At 41.7% G+C, this 25167-nt stretch overlaps 1 protein-coding gene across 3 annotated transcripts in view; it reads left to right on the forward strand.

Annotated features, from left to right (window-relative positions):
• The window catches only part of LOC144524678 (mitogen-activated protein kinase kinase kinase kinase 4), a 92195-nt gene that overhangs the window by 54591 nt on the left and 12437 nt on the right, over window positions 1-25167 (forward strand). For all 3 annotated transcript variants that reach the window (XM_078261103.1, XM_078261105.1, XM_078261104.1), the window contains 12 exons: window positions 2005-2075; window positions 4550-4635; window positions 9692-9780; window positions 10831-10925; window positions 11640-11724; window positions 12210-12386; window positions 13314-13422; window positions 13847-14002; window positions 14810-14953; window positions 20348-20482; window positions 20655-20755; window positions 22351-22500. In XM_078261103.1, coding sequence (XP_078117229.1) covers window positions 2005-2075; window positions 4550-4635; window positions 9692-9780; window positions 10831-10925; window positions 11640-11724; window positions 12210-12386; window positions 13314-13422; window positions 13847-14002; window positions 14810-14953; window positions 20348-20482; window positions 20655-20755; window positions 22351-22500 — 1398 coding nt within the window. The remainder of the gene's footprint in view (window positions 1-2004; window positions 2076-4549; window positions 4636-9691; window positions 9781-10830; window positions 10926-11639; window positions 11725-12209; window positions 12387-13313; window positions 13423-13846; window positions 14003-14809; window positions 14954-20347; window positions 20483-20654; window positions 20756-22350; window positions 22501-25167) is intronic.

Below are 25167 nucleotides of genomic sequence, written 5' to 3' on the forward strand. Positions count from 1 at the left end.
ACATCTCTGTGATAAACACACCATACTTACATACATACACACCACCATACAACACAACATTCACGCTGTCTAGTATCACCGCTCCCCCACTGGGTGTTTCACAAACAGAATAGGCTGTTAGGTGTATTTACTAACAGAACACCATATGGAGTTAATAGAACAACTAATAACTACTGCAGCGAGAGGAGGGGAGCCCAGCAAAGCTGTCTGTTTGCTGCGTTATGTTGTTTAACTAACTGGAGGCCATATGGAGTCGCTAGAGCAGTTAATAACTCTGTACTCTCTCCTGTGATTGTAGCCTGGTTGACCCCAGACCCTTCTCAGTTGTAATTGAGAGTGGCACTGGGCAAGGTTCATTCCCAGCTCATTTCCAAAGGGGGCGTCGCCAACGGACGCCACTCAAATGCCTCTGGCCTCTTGGATAGTCCTTCAACCAGTCAGACCAACGATCCGGGTGACGTAGCAGCGACAGCGGCATCAACTGGTTGCTGCCGCGATTCGGTGGCCGTCATGTTGAATGTAAACAAAAAGCCGCTCGCCGTCCCTGCGCCGCCGTCGTCGTGTAAAGCCCGCCTCAACGGCTGTGATTGGTGCCTCGTTTTGGGAAAAACTGGAAATGGGCTTGAATGGGCTCTCGGCCAGACTGACTTGCAGAGCAAATCTCCAATTTGCCAGAAGTTCGTCAGGGTTTTCCCAGGCTACTGTGATTAGTGTGATGGCTGCTTTAAAACGCTGGTGTAGCTTCAAAACTCTTACATTTCGGGGACCTACACCACAATATGGTTTGCTCGTAATTTGCTGTAGCAAAGCCAGGCATTTAATGATTATTACTAATTCAAATAATCTCACATAAGCTTAAGTACCCAAAGGTTCTTTGATCATTCAGACTCCTGGATTCACAAAATGTCCATTTGAAAAGATGCAAATGTTAGGAAGGTGTTCGCAAAAATGCTTTTCATTTATTTGTACATTTGTGTGACGTACCTGCAGATATTGCTTTAATCTGGGGAACTTGTTTGTTTTTTTGCAGCTCCGTTTTTATATTTGCAAATTATTTTCGTGAGTGTACTTGTTTTTGTACGAGTGGAATGTGTTTTATATTCACAGATTACACATTTATTCACAGATTGTCAATTTGTTCACGCAAACTTGAGACATAGCTCACCCCATATTCCCTCTTCGTAGACGAAAGGCTCTCATTTTGATATCATGGGTGTACCGCAATAATAGAAAGGAAACAACAGACAGAGTTTGCTGTGTGTGTGCGCGCAAGTGTGTGTGCACGCGCGCGCATGTTCAGGGGAGCCAGATGCAGGATGTGGGCAACTTGTCCAAAAGATGACAGGTATTCCCACAGTTGACTTCCTGCTCTGCTGGGTGTGTCTTCCTCTCTGTAAGTAGGCCATGTGACCCAGGAGATGAGAGGTGAAGAAGTCACCAGCTGGCCGGTACGACTGAGAGTTTGAGAAGAATGAGTGAAGTGTCGAAAGATCCCGTTTTAAAAACCCAGTGCTTTGCAACACTTACACAGATTGATCTGGCATTGATTTCACAATGCTGACATATCATGAATGCAACACTGTTTGAAGAAAAGAAAAAAAAAAAAAAAAAAAGGTTAAGAAATATCCCTGCGCCACATGTGAGATTTGGACACGGCTTTGCAGAGTTTAAAGGAGCAACGCGGTAATGTTGAGAAATAGCAAAGCCAAAACGGTCTCATTAGATTCTCAGTAATAAATATCTCCCTGCCTTTCAGGCAGTTTAGAGATTGTTGTACATAAAGGTTTCATAACTGCCAAAACCTTCCTATAATTAGCTGAAACCCTGCTTGGCTAGACGAGCGATCCTCGTAAAGAGCCCTCTCAAGCATATAAAAAGTGAAACAAGAAATCAGGACAACCAGGAGACTGCCGTCTTTGTGTATTCACTTAATGTGTTTCTGTTAAGTTTCACTAACTGTGTGTTTCTGTCAAGTCAGTCCAATTGGTTGTTCTTCTGCTCCAGGTCCCAGAACGCACTACCTCTAAGTTCTACTGTAGAGAGCTGGTGATGGGACACAAGAGGGCCGCTTCAAGGTACAACACAACTACACTCTTTTTTGCCCTTTTTTATTTATTTTTTATTCACGTATTGATTTTTTTACTTTGTTTTTGTGTGCATATTTTTTGTCTTATTTGTCATGTTTCTTATTTCTATATTTAGTCTTCTCTCTTCGATTTTTTGCGTTTTTTCTCTTGTTTTTATTTACCCATATTTTGTCTTGCTATTGTTTGGCCGTTTATCGGTGTTTTTTTTTTGGCAGTGCAGCCTGGAAGGCACTAGGATTAGGCACTGGTTATGGTTAAGGTTAGGGTAAAGGTTAGGGTTAGGTGCCCTGGAGGCAGCGGTCACAGCGCTGCCTGGAAGGAGCCGTTGGGGGCAAAAAACACCATTGAGCTGTTTGGCCCCACTGTTATGTTGAACTGTGTTGAACTTGTCTGCCAAAGCACTTTGTAAACTCAGTTTTTCAAGGTGCTATATAAATAAAGGTGGTATTATTATTATTATTAGTATTATCACACTGTATGCACACTAAACACGCAACCCAGAGATATGTGTCGTTCATGAAGGTTGGCTGTGCCAATGACTTGCAGTAGGGTCACTTTTTGTCATGAGCTTAGCAAATACATATATAAAATCTGTATTTTAGATCATCCCCTGACTCTGTAGTCACACTTAGTTCTACCTGCCTGCCTGTAATGGTTCGGTGTTTGTTTGACTGCAGCAGCCAGCTGTTTTCAGCAAAAGAGAAAAAGCTCTAAAAACCTACTATACTGTACCTGCTCAGCACCAAATGACAAACACCCAAAGTTAGGACTAGCTAGTGAACATAGTGGAGCATTTAGAGCCAGCTATTTCCCTCAGGAGTTCCATTTGTCAGGTGGCCAGAAACACAACTCCAAATGACCCTTATGTAGCTCCATGTCTGCTGGATATGTAAATAGGCAACTGTTTGCTAACACGTTAGCCATGACGACTTTATACCGAAAGAAGTGAAACCACCCTCCAGAGTGGAAATCTAAAAAACACTCCACTGTCGCATTCCCGTCTAAAGGGTACGCAGAATTCTCCCCTAAAAGCTAATGTTAGCCAACCTATTTATAAAAAAAAAAAATCACATTTAAATAGTAATTTCAGCATTCAAATAGTATTGATTTGAATTATATTCGACTTTCGGAATTCGTTCCAACAGCCCTAATACATGGCTCACGATACTGATAATATCACGATACAGCAATTCTGCTAGACAATCCCATAACGATACATCGCGATATCCGTCTAACCACGAATACAAAATGCCTGTGAAAAGCGTTTTCGCTCTTCATTCACAAATAAGTCCAAACTCTTAGAAAACAGCACAATTCTTCAGCACACGTTTTTCAGCCTGTAAATTAAAATGAAACAACTATAGAGCTACTATGGGTCCAGACTTTGGACTTAAACTTGGCTGGGGCCTTGTCTGTTATTTTCCTCAACCCGCTGTCCACCATCATGTTGAAAACCTCCTCCTCTTCGGCTAGTTAACTTCTGTTCAAGTTTCCCTCATTCATGTGTCGAGTGCCACCTCGAGGAGCCATGATGTAGCGATGCTGAGAGCAGGGTAATCTATTAAAGCGCCTTATTTCATTATTTAAAATGTCCATATTTGGCGCCAGCGTATCGCTTGTTGTATCACGCAAAGAAGGACAAACAATATATTGCCGTATCGATATTTTGTGCCACCCCTAATTGTAACTAGCCTGACAAGAAGGAACTCACCATTGGCAGGGCTCAATCCGAGGGGCGGGATAAACGGTTGTCTTTCAAATTCCCTCTGCACGCAATAGCCAACCAGAGCAACGCTAGTTGATAGATTAAACTTTTGCCGTGTCCGGTCGGCAAAACTCCGAACACATCTTCCTTTTTTAAAAATGACTTCAGTGCTTAACTCCAAGTCTTCCGCAGTCGCGGCCAAAACCGATTCGAAAGACCGCTGTTTGCCAGCAGCAGCAGCCACCTTCTTTGTTTTCAAGTAGCAGGGAACCGTCGCAACTCTGCCGTCCTTATGTTAAGCCCGCCCACCGACTCTATACACGATGTGAATGGCCTGACCAGAATTTGGTTTTTCCAGCTCGCAAGCCAACGGAGAGTTGCTAGACTGATCTTGGCTGCAAATTACATTTGCTGCCACTAGGGTGCGTCTAGATCTCTAGGCTAAATTTTAACCATCCTATGTACACACGTTATCCTTTAAGCTAGAAGGAACCTTATTTATTGTGAGGGTTTATATCACACTACAATTCAGCATACTGGCATACGCTATTGAAGAACAATCAGTCATGGGTAGATCAGATTAGTTAAGCTTGGATGATTATTTCCAATTAGATGAAACTAACGCCGAGACAATCGGGTCATTGCAGTGGCAGTGTGAAGGACACACTCAAGATGAAAATGCATAGAAGTATTATACAGTAATGTGCAATCCACTCCATCTGTGTCACTCTGTATATGTGTCTCTTTCTCCATCTAGTGGCAGTCCCGGGTCTGTCGCAGACAAGAGTGGACGGTCTGTGTCTCACGGAGTCTCCTCCAGCAGCAGCAGCAACAACCACCCAGGTCTGCGCAGCACCTCCATTCAGTTAGCCACATGCCGTTACCTGCTCTATGAGCCATACAAGCAGACGCTCATCCACTCTGCTCATAGATATAAAATGAGTAGTTATGTCATCTCTGGCGGCTTCTGAAATGACATTGTTTGTCGTAGTTTGTTTTAATGACACTTAAAGGGTAACTACCGTTTTTTTTTTTTTTTCAACCTGGACCCTATTTCCCCATGCTTTTGTGTCTAAGTGACTGATGGGAACAACAATCTTTGACATTGGTCCAGTATTAAGCGAGAATACAGGCTACAATGTAAGTTAATAGGGCGATTGTGCAGCTTGTACTTACCTTCACAAAAGTGTTCGTTTTACTGCCACTGACAGGCTCAGATTAATATGCCAAGTGGCTGACAACATTATGGAAATTATGGATTTTTAAGGAGTTTGCCCTTTCTGTTAAAGAGTGAGATGCTTTTTTTAAACATAAAAAATATTTGTGAAATTGCGTTCGCTAAAGCCACAGTACATAAACAGTAAATGTATGTAAAATAAAAATACTTTATAGTTTATTTAGTTTATTTTGAACATGTTCAAAAAAATCAAACGATAAATAAGAACATGTTTATTTCAGTACAGGCAAGAAAACCAGCAAAAAAAACATACAGTTCCAAATTAATGTAAATGATTCAAATAAGTATTACCATGTTCAAAAAGGAGTAGGAGGAGGTTAAAAAAAAACTAATCTGGCCCTACCCCTTTTTCTATTAAGTTAAATACAAATCAATTTAATTCTTCACTTATTTATATATGTGTATATATGTATATACACATACATGCATATATACATACTTACACGCACATATACCCATGCATACACATATACACACATGCATACATACATGCATGCACAAATACATCTACACATTAGTTTATTTTCTGACAGTACATCACACTTAGTGTAAAGCAGCGAGAGCACACAGCTCAGAGTAATGAGTTCAAAGCTACCTGTGGCAAAGCTCTGCTCTCCGTGTCATCTTTGCGTAGCAGCGAAGAAGCTCTTGTTGTGGCTGTAAGAGACAGAAGGAAGAGGGGAAGATGGGGAGATTATGTTTAGTATTTCAAAGTTTCCCTGTGTGTTGTGTAGTTGAGAGGAAACCGCTTTTGATGCCGCCCACTCTTATTTGGAGCCACAGATTAGAGAATCTCCTGGAGACTCCTACACCTGTACTGTGGTTAAAAAAGAAAAAAAAAGCTTTTTATCTGCTCAAGATGGAACTGAGAAAAAGCAGCTTTCCTCTTTGAAGTATGCTGTTCTTGGAAAGGGTGTTTGCAGCATTGATATATACTGTATATATGATTTGTGTAACCAGGGAAGGTGTTGCTTCTTTTGACTTATTTTCCAGAAATTCTTGGTATTCGCTGGAAGGTCAATTTTTGTGCTCAGAACTGTCGCGGAGTTTTGAAGCCAGTGTCCAGTAGTAGCAGCAACAGAGACAGGAACTCTGGTGCCATCTAGTGGCCGGCTCTCAAACAACTTGATGCCCAACACATCCATTAATGTGACCCCCGGTTTGTCAACACATCAAAGCTGCTCTAATCAAATGACTGTGTGTAATTTGAAAGGGCTTGTTGGAATTGACAGAGTGGTCACAAAGAATGATCTCCTAACTCTCTCTCAGTTCCTCTCACCTCCTACGGAGTTAGTGTGTGCAGTCTTTCAGCTGATTGGTTTTCCTGTAGCTTTACTTAACACCCACTGTACAGCTGCTACGATAAATGATATTTTTCAGGATATTGAGACCAGTTTCGGACTTTCCCTGTTTGCAGATAACGGGACCATCTGGAAAAGGGGCAGAAATATCAAACAAAACAATTAAGCGAATGCAGGTAGCCCTAAACGAGGTATCTAGCTGGGGTGAAAAATGGGGATTTAAACTATCAGTGGATAAATCAAAATATGTAATATTTGGTAACAAGAAAAGCAATGTAATGGTTTATTTATGTATGGACAAGTAATTGAAAGGGTTAAGGATTTCAAATTCTATTGAGTGCATTTTGATGAGAGGCTAACATGGGGAAAACAGATCAATAATGTTGTTAATAAGTGTGAGAAAGAGATGAATGTAATGCGTTCCCTCTCAGGTAGTACATTGGGTGCTGACAGGGATTCGCTACTAATGATTTACAGAGCAATGATAAGGTCAAGAATAGACTATGGCTGTATATGTTATGGAACAGCAGATGAATCACACCTTTTTAGCTTAATTTACCTTAACTGAACAGCTTCGGAGCCATTGGAATGGTTATATGACTTTTTTCGAGTTGAATGGTGGTCGTCTCGCTTCCACCTAGCGCCTGTGAGCAGAAAAACCACCCTCGCAACTTTGGGCCGGCGAGCCGCCATGGTCAGCATCAGGAAGTATGGCGTGATATCAGGTCTCGCGATGTAACGAATGTCTTCACGGCACTGCACACGTACGCCCATTCAGGGACCGTCTAACAAGGTAGCGATGGAGTTTTTCACACTATCGTCATGGCTGAGCCGGCTAAAAAGAAGCAGAAAGCTAGGAAAGCATTGTCGGCGGAACAGTGAAAGAGGAAACGGCAGACTGACCGAGCGAGGAGTCGGACACAAGTAAACATAGGAGCTGCCAAATATCTATTCCGAAGCTGTAGGGGGAGCTCTATAGAGAAACCTGCTCGCAAAAAGCGAGAAAGAAATGGCCAAAACTGCATAGCACCTCTTTAAAAAAACTGGATGTAATACAGGCCAAGGCTCTGAGGTTATGTTGTGGGGCCCTTTGTACAACCCCAGTTCCAGCTTTACTGGCTGAGATGGGGGAGATGCCATTGTCAATTCGACAAGAGAAACTGTCAACTATGTTGTTAAATTGTGGGGATATAAAGAAGAGCACCCAGCAAAAGCAGTTTTGAATAATGCTTGGGAATGGGCATCAGGGAAAAGGAAGAAATAGTGTTTTTTGTTTAACATCAGCAAAATGGTGGAGAAACTGGGACTAGGAGAATCCGGTGTGGCCCCACAAGTGTACTATGCAGTTATACCTCCATGGTTGCTGCCCACCCCAGAAATAGACTTCAGTATATTGGAAAATATAAAACATCTTGAAAGTAGTGTATATCCGGGTTTGGTTAAACAAAGGCTGGGTAAGCATTGGGAGACATATCTTCAGATTTACACAGATGGATCTCAAGAGCCACAAACTGGGAAGTCGACCTTTGCTTTTTATATTCCTCAAGTTGAAATTGTACAGCTCAAACGACTGTCTGAGGGGGTATCGGTTTATACAACAGAGCTAATAGCTATAATTTGGGCACTACAGTGGGTGGAGGAAGTGCTGCCAAGGAGAGCGGTCATATGTTCAAATTCGGCCTCAGTTTGAAAAACTCTGATAGGAAGCAATTGGGGAGCCAGGCCAGACCTTGTTATGGAAGTGATGGCTCTGTTGTATAAGGTAAAGAAGGCTGGAGGATTGGTGGGATTTCTGTGGGTGCCTGCCCATGTTGGGGTAGATGGGAATGAGATAGCAGATAAGGCAGCTAAAATGGCACTGAAAAAAGACATTGATTTAAGGGTATGTGTTGGGATATCTGAATGCCGGTCTGTCATTAAGAAAAATGTTACAGCAGCGTGGCAAAGGAAAAGAGGGGTCATTATTTTTCAATTCAAAATAGGGTACAGGCAGAGCAGTGCTATTTGGGCAAAGAAAGAAGACACTCCGTAATAATGACAAGGCTGAGACTCGGGCATTGTGGACTTGCATGGGATCTAGCAAAGATGGGTAAGCATGAGGATGGACTTTGTGGAACCTGCAAACAGAAACAAACTGTTCAATATGTACTTTTGGACTGTCTTCAATACAAAAACGAACAGTTGTTCACATGGGAGTACAGAACATGACATTGAGAGCCTTACTAAATCCCCCTGAATATCAATTTGAGATAGTGGAAGCCGTCATGGATTATATCTCTGCAACAGGACTACTCCACTGAATTTGACAATACTTTTGAATGTTACTTAAACTGTCCTGTGAGAGGCAGCAATTTGCCGCAAGGCTTCTAGTCTGCCGGAAAGCCAGAAGAAGAATGGGTAGGCAGGATTGGAGTGTGTTTTTTTTTTTTTTTTTTTATTTTTTTATTTTTTTAAAAGCCACTGCGGTGTTAACATTGTCCCATGTAACTACATGCTAACGGCAGTTAGTTAGTTAGTTAAAGTTTCCCCAATTCCAGGTCACATTACTCCTGAAACATTTTCTGTTAGTAGTATTTGGTTTAAAATCCTTTTATTTTGACTGTAGAAATTGCTGCTATATTCCATTAGTGTCAACTGCTAACTAAAGTAGCTACATGGCTAACGGCAGTCAACAATGTCATCTTGGCTGCCAATGTTGTTAAATTCTCCCCAATTCCGGGTCGCATTACTGCTGAAACATGTCCGATTGGGTAGTGTTTGGTTTAGAAGGCTCTGGACATTCCAGGAAGCGCGCTGGCCAATCAGAGCAGACTGGGCTTTTTCAGGGGGGAGGGATTAAAAAGACTGGATCCTCCTACAGAGCGTCTCATACAGAGGGTGAATACAGGTGCAGCAGCCATGGGCATTATGAGAAAATAAGGTGGTTTTTTTTAACATTAAAGCATGTAAACATGTTCTAGTACAAACACAAAATTCAAGTATAACCCTGAAAATGCTATATAATAGTTTCCCCTTTAAGAGTCAGATATTTCCGGCCTACATATTCATATCATTTCATAAGTGTACAAATAAATTCTGCTGTTATACTTGCAAACTCTATGAAAATGAAATGAAAAAAATAAGCCCTTATGTTTGTACTAACATTTCCTCAGAGTCAGATATTTCCCTCAGGGGTTTGTGGACCTACATTAATCCGGTGGACAGATCAAATCCAAATGAATGATCACGTTGTTGTCAAAGGCCTCATTATAACTTACCAGTAATTTGCTCAACCAAACCCTGCTGCTCACAACTGCTTCTAATTGTGTGTGTGTGTGTGTGTGTGTGTGTGTGTGTGTGTGTGTGTGTGTGTGTTTTGTAGGCTACTTCAAACTGGAGAGTCCTCTGCTGCAGCACCGTCTCCAGCAGCACAGGAGGGCACAAGAAAATGTGACCAGTGGACATACACAAGTAAATTAAGAGTTGCTTTTTTGCCACATGTTGTACACTTTAGGCCTCAAATGATTGCTCAAGTAATTCGATCACTAAAAATCATTGATGCAATTTTTTTTACTATATATATATATATATATATATATATATATATATATATATATATATATATATATATATATATATATATACACATACACACACACACACAGCCCATTATTGCCGCACAACAACACGCTTACAGTGTTGTGGGTAGGGCCGGGCATTTAATGTAAATTCAGTATGATTACTAGTTGAGATGAGAGCTCATCCTCCGAGTCCGGCGCGGGTCCCCAGGTTTGGCGTCACCCGGCCGACTTGGCGGACGAGGGAGTTCACACACTGCGGGGACACAGAGCTGGTAGGCTGATTGGGTTAGTTGTTCATTAGAAGAGACCTGACATATTTTCTCTTTTGTATATTTCATCAATCAATACAAATGTATTTGTCACGTGAAATCATAAAATACGCTTCCAGTGAAATGTTGAATTTGAATTTTGAATTTGTGCATTTAAAACCGTGTAATAATATTAAATATGTGTTTTATGGGAAAAGTGTAAATATCCTTTAGGCAGGGTAGGGCACCGCCTATTGTATGTTCAGCTAAACAAACCACTATTTACTATTACTCTTTAATAAAGCAAAAGTATGCTTTATCCAATTACTCGATTAATCAATGGAATAATCAGTAGAATACTCAACTACTAAAATAATCAGTAGCTGCAGCCCTAGTACACATGTACACCTGCATACCCTCACGTGTGTGAGCAGATCAGAAAAAATCAACCTATGGTCTTGATTAACAATGAGGAGCAGTATCATCACGAAACACAAAATTCCCCTTCTACATTCGATTTAAAATGACCTCAGAGCATTTCCGGTAGGTCCCTCTTCCTCAGATGCAAAATCCATTTTCTTTATTCGCGTCTTTATCTCTACCACATTTAAGAAAAGTCTGTTTTGTTTCGCTCTGTCTTTGATCTTCTGACTCACCTCATTTGCATGTTGTTCCTCACCTCTGTCACGCAGGGCGTTAGATCTGCACTGAGTCGGCTTAACAAGGCCACGGAATACTCCTCATCCAGTGACGAGGTCGGCAGCAGTGATGATGAAGAGAGGAACAGGTGAGAGCTTCATCGTCAGTATAATAATTCCTTTTGTGCGTATCAAAAACGTTCCTGATTTTTCAGTGCACCATGCATTTCATGTCTTTCCTTTTAATGCAAAGAACTGAAAATCAGATTGGCAGGGAACAGTGGCGACAAAGAATTGAGACATTCTTTCACCATTTCCAAACAACGCTGTTATGAAACATGTCCTGTCGCAAGATGGGTTGTGAAACCAATATTAAGAATCGGAGAAAGGTTTGGGTAAAAAAGAGAATTCTGCCGCATCAACTTAGAAACCCTGTATGTGCAAATGTTTTCTGACTACAAAGGCTAAGTTGAACAGAAAGCACGCATTTAATTAATTATTTAAATGTTCAAATGGAAGCTTAAAATCCCTGGTCTTAATTTAGGATTTATTGGACCATCTAAACCTTGAATCGGGCTGGGTTGAGCTAAATTTGTCATTGGTTTGCACTTTACATTCCCACAAACATGCCCTTAAAGTGAATTTTATGCCTGCTTTTGGCGAGGGTAAATAGATTACAGTGTTTTATTATTTTTGACATAAATGATGTCTCTTCTGGTTTGACTTTTGATCCCAGCAAGTTAATGAGCCTGGTTTCCGTTGCCATTGATCTTGAGGATGTATTGATCCTGTTTCCAACTAATAAATGCAGTCCCTGCGATCAGGCTCTGGTCTATAATCTCGACACATCTGTACTTTTCAAGGTCTGGCCTGTCCAATGGAAAGGGAAAATACTTTAGAGGAATACCTGATGGCATCATACTGCAACCTCACCACAATCTTAACCAGGTACCCTGCGCGCGCGCACACACACACACACACACACACACACACACACACACACACACACACACACACAGTGCGTGTCACTATCTTTGTGGGGACCCGTCATTGACATAATGCATTCCCTAGCCCCTTACCCTAACCTTAACCCTTACCCTCACCCTAACCATAACCTAATTCTAACCCCAAGTCTTAACCCTCAAACGGCCCTTTAAACTTGTGGGGTCCAGCATTTTGGCCCCACAAAGCTTTCCCGGTTTTTGGACCCCACGAATATAGTTAAACAAGAACACATATACACACACACACACACACACACACACACACACACACACACTGCTCCCCTGTTTCTCCTCCAAATTGTTCTTTGCATGTTTATGTTCAACAGCTAGAGGGTGCAATAGCCGTACTCTTCGAGGGGGATGACTGATGTACAGTAGATCAGTCAGTCCCCCCCGACGTTATACTTTGTCTCTTACTATGTCCTACAGATTTCTCGGCTAGGTTCAGATGATACCTACCTGCTACCAGACCTTCTGCAGAAAACGTCCTCCTCCAGTCCTACCCACAGTGAGTCCTACTCACTGGGCCAGCAGCGGCGAACACGTGAACTCAACTACTCGCAGTCACCCACAGCCCCTCGATCCCCGACACACCAGGACCTACATGTGAGTTTATCTGGAGGAATGTGCAGTCAGAGAGACACAGGTAGACAGACAGAATATTTTAGTTAATCAACACATTAAAAAGGTCCACAGTGGGACTGAACTTTTTGGGAGAAAAAAAAAATCTCATTGCGACTTCACTGCCAGATATTGTGATAACGATTTAATTTGCGATTTTCTTTTTAGCTATATATTGCACCTTCTACTATGTTCATATTAAATAAAGTAATAAAAAATCAATCAAAAAATCTGCTGAAAATAGGACATTTCAGTGGTGACATTGTTGTTTTTGGGACATGTACAGTAGTGTGGGGATGTTGTGATGATTTTAAACGTAGCTTACGCTATGCATTGCGAGGTGTTTACGTGGTCGCCAATCCAAAAATAATAAAGGAGTTGTTACATGTTACATGAACATACACCATTTTGGTTACATGTGGAATGAAGTCTGAGTCTTTCTGTCACTGCAAACCTTCAGTTTCCCCCACACTCCCCATGAAATTCCCGCAGTGCAAAGGTGCGCAAGCGTGGAACAGATCGTGCAGTGTCGTAAACAGGATTATCATCTGCGCATGCGCGAACATCTTGCGCATGTCGGTTCGTGCAGGCAGCACAGATCGCGTACCCACAGTATCAGTAGTGATATGATTTGTCTTAATGCTCCCAGGAGTAGTAGTATCAATCTGTAAATGTGCTAACTGGGTTTTATATGTCCTCATACAAATTAAGTACCAAGAATGCATTTGTAGCAGTAATGTTTAGAGAGTGAAATAAATGAAGGCTTGAAAGAGAACCCAAGGGTTGTTGGTGATGTTAGAAGGTGGCAGAGTTGTTGTCACTGATCTATAAAGCCGTAAATACAGAGCCAAAATCAAACAATAAGAACGATGGTGTGGAATAAACCGTTTTTTTCTTGTTGGACATCATCAGGCCGCCAGCAGTCCTACCGGTAAAAACGCCTCCTCATCTTCCTCTTCCTCCTTCCTGTCATTCATCGATCCAAGATTGATCCCCATATCATCGCCACCACAGAGCCCTGGTGAGTACATTTACACACACACACACACACACACACACACTATACATCCACTCACATAAACAACACACAATACAAAGTAGAGAGAACACAGTTTTACTGTTGGGCCCTGTCAGACACTGGGCTCATTTAACTACACCATACATTGTTTAATGTAAAGCCCAAGTCCTTTCTGAATCCTATTCAAACATTCCACTAAAATCACACAATTCTGTCTGGCTAGCCTGTAATACTCTCTAGTTATCATATTTAAGGACAGTAGGACCAAATGACTATGTAAATGCAGTCTTTAAAAAAAATAATAAAATAATTTACTAATTTTTATTTTATTTTTTTTTTATTCTTTTCTTACACTTTTAAGCTATAAGATGATGTTGTAATTTTACAACCAAGGGCCTTACACAATTAGTTTTTTGTCCCCATGCAGTGGGCAGTAAGGGTGAGCAAATCAAGAGAGAGAACCACAGGAAGGGCTCTGTGGTGAATGTAAACCCGACCAACATCCGTCCGCAGAGCGACACTCCAGAGATCCGCAAGTACAAGAAGAAATTCAACACTGAGGTTCTCTGTGCTGGACTATGGGGTTTGTAGTTGTAAATTGCTTGTTTCTGTGTGTGTGTGTGTGTGTGTGTGTGTGTGTGTGTGTGTGTGTGTATGTATTGTAGATGTTTTACGAATGAAACCAAACCGATGCTTGGAATTTGTTTTGCTAGGGAAACCAACTTTATTGAATTTGTTTTCTGGACAATGTCCTCCTCTTGACAGTGTGCAGACTCCATACATGTATATTGTTTATTTTGGATTTCACACCAATATACAGAGTTACTGGTGTTTCACAGATACAGTAGATGGATGCATGACACAGCATGTTGGATGTGAGATGTAAGGTGTGTGTGTGTTTGTGTTAGAGATGTACCGATACCAGTATCGGTATCGGCTCCGATACTGCCTAAAACGCTGGTATCAGTATCGGGAAGTACTGGAGTTTATACACCGATCCGATACCACGTAATAAAGCCTTAAAGAAAATCTACGTTAAAGTAGTTTATGTTGTTTTTCCGTTATAGCTGACTGTCAAACTGGAGAATAAAAGAACGTTCTGGGGCGTTCATTGTTCATGTTTCAGAAAGAGTTTAACCTGAGCCAGACCGACAACAAAGATAGAAATCATATCACATCCATACAGGGATAGTAGTATACAGCTGTTATACATCATATCACATCCATACAGAGATAGTAGTATACAACTGTTAAAACATAATAACATATATGATACACTGGGATCGGTACTCGGTATCGGCCGATACGCAAGTTCAGGTATCGAAATCGGTATCGGGAAGCAAAAAATGGTATCGGACCATCTCTAGTTTGTGTCTGCTGTGTTGTGCAGGTGTGAATCTGTTGGTGGGGACAGAGAATGGTCTGTGGCTGCTGGATCGAAGTGGTCAGGGGAAAGTCTACTCCCTCATCAGCAGACGAAGGTTTCAGCAGATGGATGTGTTGGAAGGACTCAACGTGTTGATCACTATATCAGGTACATGTACTCTAGGTTCAGATATACACAACACATTGACACAGTAGAATGCATGCATACAGTAAGGCAAGGCAATTTATTTATATGGCACAGTTCATACACAAAGGCAATTCAAAGTGCTTTACATAAGCATGCACATACAAAGCAAATACAACATAAAATTCAACAATCAAAAACAAAGCAAACAAACAGTACATTTAAAAGACTTTCAAATCAGGAGAAATGGCCATCTCTAAATGACGAACAGAAAAGTTTTAAGTCGTGGTTTAAAAGAACACAGGGTTGGGTAAGTGTTCAGGAAGTCCATTCCATAAATGCGGCGCGTAAAACCTAAAAGCTGCTTCTGCATGTTGGTTCTGACCCTGGGGACGGTGAGTAAGCCTGTCCCAGATGATCTTAGGCCGGCTACACACTGCCTGCGTGGCGTGAGCGTGTCAGCTGCATGGCGTCTCCGTTTATATTTCGGCTCCCATGTTAACAGGTTAGAGCTTGCACACTGCCTGCGTGACACGCACGTCTCAGGTGCAGCACGGGCCACGCCGAAAACGCGCGCATGCTAGAAATAGGACCGACGCCTATTTTTCATGCGACACGCAAGCGTGTTGGAAGCGTTTCCAGGCAAAATAGAATAGGAAAAGATGTTTATATGTCATTTTGACACAAATACATTTAATAAATGACATTTTGATGTTTGAAAGTCTCATATGCAGATATAAATGTAATTTGAAAACATAACAATAATTATTAATTTTCAAATATTGCACCTGTCAATACAGAATGAAATATTCTGTAGCCTATTTTGCCGTCGATACTGCCGACGTTGTCTTTGCTGTAATCAAATCGGTCTATATTTATGTTTAAAATGAAGTATACTACTGCTTGAGTGCAGTAAATCAATGGGAAACATAGGCCTACATGTGTGCAGACAAGGCTAGCAGCAGCAGCGCCGCGTCAGACATGTTTCTGGTGTGAAAAGACATCGAAAAATCCACGCATCCGCCACGCAACAGAAACACCACGCTCACGCCACGCAGCCAGTGTGTAGCCGGCCTTAGAGCTCTGGATGGCTCGTAACAGAGCAGCATGTCACATATACATTTTGGTCCCAACCTATTCAGTGCTTTGTAAGTTGTTTTTTTTATATGAATTATGGGAGTCAAAGAGAAGGCAGACCTACATCAAGTGTACAGAGGACTGTAAGGTAGGCGTGTTGAGCGTTTTTCAGGCCAAGGACCCCTTAGCTGAAGGAGAGACAGAGTAGGAACCCCCTACTATTGTACATGTATTGTAGAAAATTAAGTTGCATGTTAAACTAGGCCGTATGGATGAAAATAAATGGATATTGATATATTATTTATACATCATGTTTTTAATGTTTAACATATGAGAAAGGCACAGTGAATCCATAACCTATAGTAAGCTTATCTTCAACATGTAAATTAAAGGTTTTATTATCACAAATAGGCCAATGTATCTTTGCTATTATTTGTATGTTGGATTCATATTATTGTATATTTTCAGACATATTTAATTCTTTTGAAAAAATAAACATTTTTAAGATAATTTGGCGGCCCCATGCACTTGCTTTGTAAGTTAAAAGCAATATTTTAAAATCAATTCTCTGACTTATAGGAAGCCAGCAAGGCTCTAAGAACAGGGGTGATGTGTCCAAATGTCCTGGTTTTAGTGAGGACTCGGACAGCAGTGTTCTGAATACGCTGTAGTTACATTACATGTCATTTAGCTGACGCTTTTATCCAAAGCGACTTACAATTGCTATATATCAGAGGTCGCACGCCTCTGGAGCACCTAGGGGTTAAGTAGCTTTCTCAGGGACACATTGGTTGATGTATCGCAGTGGGAATCAAACCCAGATCTCCCACACCAAAGGCATGTGTTATATCCACTGTGCCATCACCAACCCTAGCTGCTTGAGTGAGAGCTTTCATATACAGCACCTTATACAATATATATATATATATATATATATATATATATATATATATATATATATATATATATATATATATATATATATATATATATATCCATATACTTCAGTATCTCTAGAGACACCAGAACTCTTATTTGTTACTGTAACTTGCCTCATACAGTGAAGCAGACAGAAACCGAGTGTAACTTGGCCACCAGCCTTACTCATATCTCAAACCAGTAATGTGAGGAATAGTTTTTGGTTGTTGTTGTTGTTGTCAAAGACATCTTAAATTTGTTCATGTGCTTTACAGCAGCAATATTCAACAGGGGGTCCGTGACCCCCAGGGGGTACTCCAGAGTAAGTGCATGGGGCCGCCAAATTATCTTAAAAATGTTTATTCTTTCAAAAGAATTAAATATGTCTGAAAATATACAATAATATGAATCCAACATACAAATAATAGCAAAGATACATTGGCTTATTTGTGATAATAAAACCTTTAATTTACATGTTGAAGATAAGCTTACTATAGGTTATGGATTCACTGTGCCTTTCTCATATGTTAAACATTAAAAACATGATGTATAAATAATATATCAATATCATTTATTTTCATCCATACGGCCTAGTTTAACATGCAACTTAATTTTCTATTAATTTCTAATACATGTACAATAGTAGGGGGTTCCTACTCTGTCTCTCCTTCAGCTAAGGGGTCCTTGGCCTGAAAAACGCTCAACACGCCTTCTCTTTGACTCCCATAATTCGCTGGCTTTGCCAATGATAATGTAGGCAGAACAAGCAGCATGGCGACATTTTAGATTCTTAAAGCTGAGCACGCAGTTGACAAATTAAACATTAGCGGCATTAATACACACTGTCATCTTTCAGTCCCAACCCAAATGGGTGGATCTGGGCAAGAACATGCCTTCTTTCACCTCAAAAACATTGCCCGTCTCCGCCAATCACTCACCTTCTCTGCTGCCGAAACTTTGATTCCCGCCTTCATCACTTCCAGAATTGACTACTGCAACAGCCTCCTCTGTGGTTCACCTGCAAAAGCTTTAAAGGTCCTATGACATGCTGCTTTTTGGATGCTTTTCTATAGGCCTTAGTGGTCCCCTAATACTGTATCTGAAGTCTCTTTTGTATAGGCCTTAGTGGTCCCCTAATACTGTATCTGAAGTCTTTTATATAGGCCTTAGTGGTCCCCTAATACTGTATCTGAAGTCTCTTTTATATAGGCCTTAGTGGTCCCCTAATACTGTATCTGAAGTCTCTTTTCTATAGGCCTTAGTGGTCCCCTAATACTGTATCTGAAGTCTCTTTTATATAGGCCTTAGTGGTCCCCTAATACTGTATCTGAAGTCTCTTTTCTATAGGCCTTAGTGGTCCCCTAATACTGTATCTGAAGTCTCTTTTATATAGACCTTAGTGGTCCCCTAATACTGTATCTGAAGTCTCTTTCCCGAAATTCAGCCTTGGTGCAGAATTACAGCTACTAGAGCCAGTCCCACAATGAGCTTTCCTTAGGATGTGCCATTTCTGTGTCTGTAGCTTTAAATACTATTGAGGAGGAGAGAGAGGGGCGGGGGGGGGTGGCCTTAAACCTCCTCTGCCCACCACTCAGGACCAAGCACCGTACCTGAGGTGACAGAGCTTTCACCGTTGCAGCCCCCTCCCTCTGGAACTCCCTACCCGTACACATCAGTGACTGTACTGACCTGGACACATTCGAAACACTAATCAAAACAGACCTCTTCAGATTAGCTTTCCACATACAATAGTCTTACATTTCTCACCTGATAGTTACTGGTTTTATCGTTTTTAATTGCTTTAAAGGGGTGGTTCAGAATTGTGAACATAGGACCTCATTTCCAAGTTAGCCAGTGTGTTATTTATCAGTGGAGACAGTTTTCAGCACTTTTCATCCAGTCCTTCCAGTTGCAGAGTTCGCTGGTGCTAGGCTAGCGCAAGTCAACAGTTTCTGCTAGTCTGCCATTAAAAGCTTAGTCTTACCCACTCCACAGTACACCCGAGGCAAATGAATTATAACGCCAGACTATAGATGTAAATGTCTGTTAATAGAATAATGTTAGAATTAAAACTACCCTTGCATCGCATTGCAATAGTTATACTTTGTTCCCTGTAGTTGGTAGCACAGGCTACAGCAGCAGCGGAGTGATGTTACCTAGGCTACCGAGGAGCCATGAGCTCCAACTAATTCCACTCTGCCAGGCTATAACTCACATAACGTTACCGGTACATGAAAGCACATGGGCTAGCAATTTGCATGTAAACTGTCCGAGCTTACATCACGTTTCTGTCAGCAATTACCTAAAGTTAGCGGTTAGCCCAACCAGGTATCTACCAATAGTGTAGCTATAGCGCTAGCTAACGTTGTCACTCTCCACAATGCATTGTAACAGTAACATTCCACTAACGTTGTCAGTCTCAATCTATCAGTAGCAGCTAGGCTAACGTTATGAAAGGGGCTAGCTTTATTAGCTAGAGTAGCCTACCAAAAGTTATTACCTGTTCATCAGTAGCTGTTGGTGCATCTAGAAAGACGGATGGAACCGCATTCGTTGTCAGTAACTTGTGGTCCTTTAGATTGCGGGGTTTTTCAAAGTCGTCTGGTCTAAAATGATCACTACACATTTGCCAGTTGAGTAGGGTTTCCGCCGGTATCTTGATGTCCAAGCCAGCAGCTACTAGGTTTCCCGAGTGGAGTTTACTTTATGGCACAGTACTACTAACCGGAGCTAAGTAAAATTCCGCTGCTGCTGAGAAACTAGTCCCTCAAAATGTAATTCGATCATTGAGATGCAAGGGTAGTTTTATTTCTAACATTATTTTATCAACAGACATTTACATCGATAGTCTGGCGTTATAATTCATTTGCCTCGGGTGTACTGTGGAGTGGGTGAGACTGTTTTTAATGGCAGGCTAGCAGATACTGTTGACTTGCGCTAGCCTAGCACCAGCAAACTCTGCAACTGGAAGGACTGGATGAAAAGTGTTAAACTGTCTCCACTGATAAATAACACACTGGCTAACTTGGAAATGAGGTCATATGTCCAAAATTCTGAACCACCCCTTTAATATGCTTGTTTTATGTGTTGGTTTTATTGCTTATCTGTTTTTAATGTGCTATATGTGCTGGTTTTACTGTAAAGTGTCTTTGAGTACCATGTGAAGCGCTATAGAAATAAAATGTGTTATTATTATTATTAAGACACTGAGGAATGAATAACCTTCCTGTCACCATCAATACTCCAGGGTATTTTGTACAACTGCATGTAACTGGATAAATGGGAGGGAGAGCATTACTTTCTGTTCACGTTGACTCTGTCAAGTTTCATCTGTACAGGATTCACTATCACCATTGTCTCTCTCTCTCTCTTTCTCTCTCTCCCTCTCTCTCTCTCTCTCTCTCTCTCTCTGTTTTTCTGTAGGTAAAAAGAACAAGCTCCGTCTGTACTATCTTTCCTGGTTAAGGAATAAAATCCTGCACAATGACCCAGAGGTGGAGAAGAGACAGGGTTGGACCTCAGTAGGGGATCTAGAAGGCTGTGTACACTATAAAGTGGGTAAGTACATCCTGCAAAGGGCACATTAAATGGTAGGCCTACAATCTCCTCCAAGCTACATACTAGACAAAATGTAAGCTAAAAGTATTGTTTCAGTAGACTTCTTTGAGAGCCACATGTGCAGAGTCAGCGATCACCTCCTTACGGTCCTCTGTCCATCTTGTTTCTCCAGTGCGTTACGATAAGATAAAGTTCTTAGTGATTGCTTTGAAGAACGCCGTGGAGGTGTACGCCTGGGCCCCCAAACCCTACCACAAATTCATGGCCTTCAAGGTTGGTAAATAATAAAATGGAAAATGTATCCTCTGTGTTGTCAGTCACACACATACTGTGTACTACAGTCTAGGTTATGCAATGAGCTTATTTTAGCTACACTAGCTGCAAGGCTCAAGGGATGGCAGTGTTGGACTTGTTGGTCCGTCTGTCTATGTTCCCACATTTCTAAGGTTTCTTTTTTCAAAATTAGGCCCTATGTTCCCACAGTTCCCATATTTCTATGATTCTTTCCAAAATTAGGCCCTATGTTCCCACATTTCCTTTTTCATAAATTTGTATCAGATTATATCCCCCTTTCTCCCAATTTGGTAGCCAATTACACCCAACCTATTATCTAGTAGTAATGGACTACAGATGGAATGTAACCCTAACCCTAACATAGGGCCTTATTTTAAGAAAAATCTTAGAAATGTGGGACCATTGGGCTGTGGGACCATTGGGCTGTGGGACCATTGGGCTGTGGGAACATAGGGCTGACCCCATCTTTTCCAGCACTTTGGTCACCAGTAAAATATCTGAAATACTAGATGGATTGACATGAAATTTGATACAGACATCCATGATCCCGAGAGGACAAATCCTATTTAAGCATATGAAGTTACATGTACAATTCATGTATGTATCCTAATTCCTTCAGTTGTATCCTTGATTGGGATCTCTGCAATAGTTAAACCACCACCATCAGGTTACCTATACTGTCCTCCATTGTCTTTTCCTTTCCTTACCACATCTTTGCACATCTGGGACAAAACATTGATAGACATTGACATAAAAAAATCTAATAGGGTCACTTCCACAGCCAGACACATGCACATACACGTAGACGTGACGCATCCGGGCTGTGAGAGTCATACACACACACACACATTCTCAGCAGAGCTGTGTCCCATTTCTTTGCGTCTTTCGTGGCCTGAGCTACTTTTTCTTCTACGTAGTTTAACCCTCTCTCCTCAGGAAAGGCCCAAAATATACCACCTTGTGGAAGTAATAGGATGACTATTTAAATGCAACTGCTCTTCAAATTGCTAAAGTCACTTACTGATTAGTCACTAATGCAGACGTTCCAGTCAGATTACTGTTGTCACAGTTTATTTTGCGTCATTAAAGAGCCTCTATTATACTCCTTTTCAGCGTCATATCTGTACTCTCTGGGTCTACTAGAATAGGTTTACATGTTTTGATGTAAACCTTTGTTCAAAAAACATTGTTTCTCATACTGCCCATTGCTGCAGCTCCTCTGCCTGAAACACTCTTTGCCCGCCTTCCTGAAAAGCCCAGTCTGCTCTGATTGGTCAGCTGGCCCACTCTGTTGCGATTGGTCAGTCATTGACATCTCTAATTGAGGAATTTCAAACGGGAATGTGGGACGAAGCGTTTGAAGGCAGCTGAGAAACAGTGCTGTCTGTGGTAGAGAAAGCTCCATTTGGCGTGAAATGTGAATTTTTACATACACAAAAAATATATAACAGAAAAACATTCGGGAAAAATCCAAATGAAGCATAATAGGGGCTCTTTAAAGGTAACGATTGAAGTGTACCTCCCTACTACGTTGTTTTGCTGATGTGTGTGTGCGTTTGTCTTTGTGTAACCAGTCATTCAGGTCTCTGCCTCAAAAACCAATGTCTGTTGACCTGACAGTGGAGGAAGGCCAGAGGTTAAAGGTCATCTACGGCTCCTTGTCTGGTTTCCACGCCATCGATGTCGACTCTGGAACACCTTACGACCTCTACCTGCCTACACATGTAAGAGTCTACGTCATATTCTTTCTGCTCCATACATTTGATCGGGTGTCTCGTCTGTCTGAAAATATAGGTTAGGAAGTTAGTAGCTAAGTGTTTGAAATTTATGTTTTACTGTTATTAGAGACTGTGATCACATTTAAGACTGCTAATGACTTGGGGAAACGTCACCGATAGGATGTAAGGACTCAGGTCTCTAAAATGCTTTTAATCTTAAAAAGGTCTTTCTCCAAAAACAGGTGCTGGAAAAGGGGGTTCATCTTATAATCAGGGCCGTCTAATATTTTTGGCCATTACACTTTAAGAACACCAATGTTTTTTAAAGTCTTTAAACATTAATAATATATAAACACAAAACAGACTGGGGACCAACTACAATCATCAGATCTGAGAAAAAGTCCCTTAGTTAGTTTTGATGCTCCCATTGATTTTACATTCATTCAGCTTAGGTCAGTGTTTCTCAACGGGGGCGTTCAGAAGATGACTGGGGGGGGGGGGAGGCGCTGGAAGCAATATTTTGGAAAGTGGGGCGTTGAGGTGCCCTTGGGGGACGTTTGTTTGAAAGCTAGTTTAAACCAAAGATTCACAATAACAATACATGTTCACACTTTAAACTACTAAAAAACAGTGGTCTGCAACATTAAAACCTGCCAGTTCACGGCACTGCGACTGGACGAGACGGGTATCATAACTCTTCTGTGCTTCTGTCAGCTTTGTTTGGCGCAGCTCCGTGCTGCCTTTACGGAAACGGGACGTCAGAGCATCTTCTTAAATGAGCTCCGTAGTACGTGAAGCTGTGTTCAGATAAAAAAAAGAAAAAGCAATTGCCGCGACGTCCTGTTGTGTTCTTTAACCCCCCAATGTAGCACAAGTAGACTTTATATTTCACCGTAACCGTTTTTCGTCAGATCGTTTATAGAACACAACGTTTCCTACTGCACCTGAAGGCAGCTTCCTTTCATGGAGAAAGAGAGAAAGAAAAGAGACGAGCGAGAGATATCGACTGTGCTTTGTTGTTTGGCAAACATTTAGCTGTTTCATAAACTCCCGGGCAGTTCAGGGCTCGTGTTTGGTGTTTTAAAACTTTCTAGTGGAAGCGATAGAGGCAGTGATGTAACTGTTTACTGCAGGCTTCAGGATTCTCACACCTCCTCAAAAAGCAGCGCGATATGGGGTTGCGTTTCTCCAAATGTTTTTTTCTGCTATTTACTCGCAAGACAGGCGATAGAAAACCTGTACTATTCTAACCTGTACTATTCTAAGCATCAACAAAGGGCTCTCACTAACTTTCAAAGGTTTTAAACTTATTTCCATTCTTCAGTAGGTGTCGTTTTTTAAGTCGTTTGTCATCACCAAAATACTCTTTTGGGTGTGTGTGTGGGTGTGTGTGTGGGTGTGTGTGTGATCCTTCTGCTTTTACCCTTTGATAAGTGCCAGCTTGTTTTCCGTTGGAACAATTTGATTATAGATTTAGCCTACATATTTTTTTGGGGGGCGTTAGGGACCTGGATAATGGATAGGGGTGGGGCGCTGGCACAAAAAAAGGTTGATAACCACTGGCTTAGGTGGTGCCCAATACGGCTTGGGTGCTGCGCCTAAGCCTCATAACGGCGGAGAAAACCCCGTAGATACGAACTGTAGTATTACATATTTCGAGATCTCTGATCTCTGAGGTTGTACATGATATACGTAGATACTATTCTCACTGTAGCTGGAGCTCTCTTTTATAGCTGACTTTAACTTTGTCTTTCTAACATCAGCTGTTATCTCCCTATTCAACCATATCGCCTCACTTCTCTCGGGATCCACTTCTCCTCCTCCTCTTCCTCCCACTCACAGTCTGCAGATGTCAGTCGTTGCTCTCCTTTATTTCTCCCGTTTTCCTCTCTTCACCACTCTCCTCCCACTCAGTCTATCGCTGTCAAACTCTCTCTTCCTCTTTCATTCTTCTCTTCTTTTCCTCCCACTCTGTCCAATCCAATGTGACATTGTTCAGATGTTTTCCTCCTCATTTTATCTTCTTTTTTTGCTTAATTTAAAAAGCTATCTTAAATGGGAATCAGAGGAGTGGATTCAGGTGTGCCTGATTCTCTCTCTCTCGCTCTCTCTCCCTCCCCCCCCCCCTCTCTTCCTCTCTCCCTTGCTCTCTCCCTCTCGCTTCCTCTCTCCCTCTCGCTTCCTCTCTCCCTCTCCCTCTCTCTCTCTCTCCCTCTCTCTCTCCCTCTCTCTCTCGCTTCCTCTCTCTCTCCCTTGCTCGCCCCCTCTTGCATCCCCTCTCCCTCTCTCTCTCTCTCCCTCTCTCTCTCTCCCTCCCTCTCTCTCGCAAGAGTTAAATTTTTTGAACGCATCCGGATGACCAACGGACACGATTTTCTTTCCGCACCACGTTCGTTCGCATCGGTTCGGACCCATTCGCATGCGGTCTGCGAATCTCCATAGGAAATGAATGACTTCCGGTCGTTTCGCAGCCGTATCGCCGCTGATTTCAAGTGCCAGTGTGAAGGTGGCGTAAGAGGAACCACTAGGTCACTGAGCACCTGGGGAGCCTAGCTATGCAGCCACGTATATACAACTTTAAGATTTGCAAATGTAATAAAATTATCAAAATGTAACATATTAAAGCATAGCAAAGTATAGCATTGCCTTGTTCAGGCTCTAAGGTACCAGCAT

This window comes from Sander vitreus, chromosome 10 (genome assembly GCF_031162955.1).
Source record: "Sander vitreus isolate 19-12246 chromosome 10, sanVit1, whole genome shotgun sequence".
Taxonomy (NCBI): Eukaryota; Metazoa; Chordata; class Actinopteri; order Perciformes; family Percidae; genus Sander; species Sander vitreus.